Source organism: Echinops telfairi, unplaced genomic scaffold (assembly GCF_000313985.2).
Source record: "Echinops telfairi isolate 266 unplaced genomic scaffold, ASM31398v2 ScPeMD7_7458;HRSCAF=8496, whole genome shotgun sequence".
NCBI lineage: Eukaryota > Metazoa > Chordata > Mammalia > Afrosoricida > Tenrecidae > Echinops > Echinops telfairi.
Genome location: NW_022111358.1, coordinates 17,454,923 through 17,457,214, shown reverse-complemented (window position 1 = coordinate 17,457,214; position 2,292 = coordinate 17,454,923). Strand labels below are relative to the sequence as shown.

Below are 2,292 nucleotides of genomic sequence, written 5' to 3'. Positions count from 1 at the left end.
GAGAGAATGTGCCCAACGGCTGACGGGAAAAGGCAGGCACAATGGCCTACCTGGCCCTTACGGCCAACTCCGAACGACTATTCTCGTTTACTGAATAGACACTGCGTCCCAAGCATTTCGGATCTATTTTCTCTACTCCAGCCTGCCCCACGAGGTCAGCATCTTTCACCTTCCGGATCACAGAATGGCTGTTCAGATGCGTCGCCTGCCCAAGACGTGGAGCGAACAAGGGCAGAAGCAGCAGCCAGCGCGGTTCCAGCTGATCCCAGAGCTCACCCTCTGTCTATGTTACTACGTGGGGTGGGCCCAAAGGGGAGGGGCTGAGGACTCATTTCCGATTTGGAAATGTAGATTGATTTTAAAAAATCAAACATTTTCACCTTGCTTAAATAAAAAACACTAAACCGATGTATATCCTCTGGGGTGGTAACCGCCAGCTATACAATTCCACAATGCTTCCTCCAAAATGTTTCACTACAGGAAAACAACTCTATTCCTCTGTGAAGTGGCACTAGCTGATCCTAAAATGTGCAGGATCCTGAAATGGAGATGATGATAATCATTATAGTACTCAAATGAGCTACAGCAGAGTTAGACTCCCACTACCAACCCTCCCAGGCACTTCAGTGGGGCTGATTTAATATCCAGGTTAACAGCAACAAGCTCCTGAGGGCCCACCAAGGGAGGGAGGGAGGGTGGGTGGGAGGAAAGGAGGGAGGGAGGTGCAAAGGACTCACCCTCGTCTAACGGTTGAGAGCTGCCATGACACCAGGAAGAGGAGTCTGGGCGCAGTACTACCGCACAGCACTACTCACCACAAGGCCAGCGGTCAGAAACCACCAGCCGCTCCTCAGAAGACTGGGCTTTCTAGTCCCATAAAGCAGCAGTTCTCAACCTGTGGGTCGTGACCCCTTTGGGGGTTCGAACGACCCTTTCACAAGGGTAGCCCGATTCTTAACAGTAGCAAACTGATAGTGATGAAGTAACAATGAAAATAATTTTATGGTTAGGGGTCACCACCATATGAGGAACTGTATGAAAGGGTCCCGGCATCAGGAGGGTTGAGAACCACGGCCATGAAGACCCCCAGCCTTGGGAACTCGGGGGCAGGTCTACGTTGGCTCTAGAGTTGCTGAGTCAGCATCAACTGCCTGACAGTGAGTCTGGGTTTGGGTTTGGCAGCAATGGGAACTGAAGAAATTCAACTTAAGGGCCTAGCAGTGGTTCTCAACCTTCCTAATGCCTCGACCCTTTCATAGTTTCTCATGTTGTGGTGACCGCCCACCCACCCCCAACCATAACATTATTTTCATTGCTACTTCATCACTGTCACTTTGCTGCAGTTATGAATCGGGTGACCCCTGTGAAAGGGTTGTTTGACCCCCCCCAAAGGGGTCTCGACCCACAGGTTGAGAACCGCTGGCCTAGGTAAATGGGCTGTAAAGAAGCTGGAGCAGCCACACAAGGGCAGAGATGCCTCTCGCGCCTCCAGGCTCAGAAGGCTGCCTCAAATGCAGGTTCTCAGGCTGAGAAATGTGAGCCTGGATCCTCTTCTCCTAATTACACTTCTATCAGTACCTGCAGCACCCCCACCAGGACCCTTCTGCACCCTGGCCCCGGGGGACCACCTCTTCCTGCTAAGAGGTCCGCTGTCTGTGGGACACCTGCGGCACACTCCGGGGTTTTCTGGGACGGCATGCTCGGGCCATCGGACTCAGAGCTGGAGTCTGAGCTGGAAGACGATGGTTTGGCTGCCTTGCCCTTGGCAAAAGCCAGGTTCAAGCTGGTCCCGGGCGGGTTTCTCACAACAGGCCCTGCCTTTGGTAACCCAGTGGGTGTTCTCTCCGGGGACTTCCTGGCCTCCAAAACACTGCTGTGGCCCTCGATGCTGGATTCCGGAGAGGACTCAGACTCTGAGGAGGAGCTGGGACTCTCTTGGGCACAAAGGCCCACCCTGCCTCCTTTCTTTCTGACTTTGACAAGGCTGGTTTGGGTGGATGAAACCTTCAGAGGGCTGCAGTTCTGCAGGGCCCACTCTTTCAAAACCTGGGCTTTCGGCAACTTGAGAGTCTTGACCTGCCGTTTACAATCCCTTTTCTCCCTTTTCTTGGGCGACTTTCTTCTGGTCTCGTCACCCTCGGCACCTACTACCCCATAGGGTGCTTTGGTTTTCCTCTTGTTTTTTTTCCTCGCACTCTGATCTACGGCAGCTTTGGGCTCCACATCGTGAGTCTTCTCACTGTTGTCCTGCTCTCGCTTCTTCCAGTGCTTCTTGGAGTATGTGTTACCCAG

The 2,292-nt window shown here is 52.9% G+C and overlaps 1 protein-coding gene across 1 annotated transcript in view; it reads right to left on the bottom strand.

The window, feature by feature from the left end:
* The window catches only part of COIL (coilin), a 13,350-nt gene that overhangs the window by 9,698 nt on the left and 1,360 nt on the right, over positions 1-2,292 (bottom strand). Inside the window, 1 exon segment of the mRNA XM_045299300.1 lies at positions 1,665-2,287. Coding sequence (XP_045155235.1) covers positions 1,665-2,287 — 623 coding nt within the window.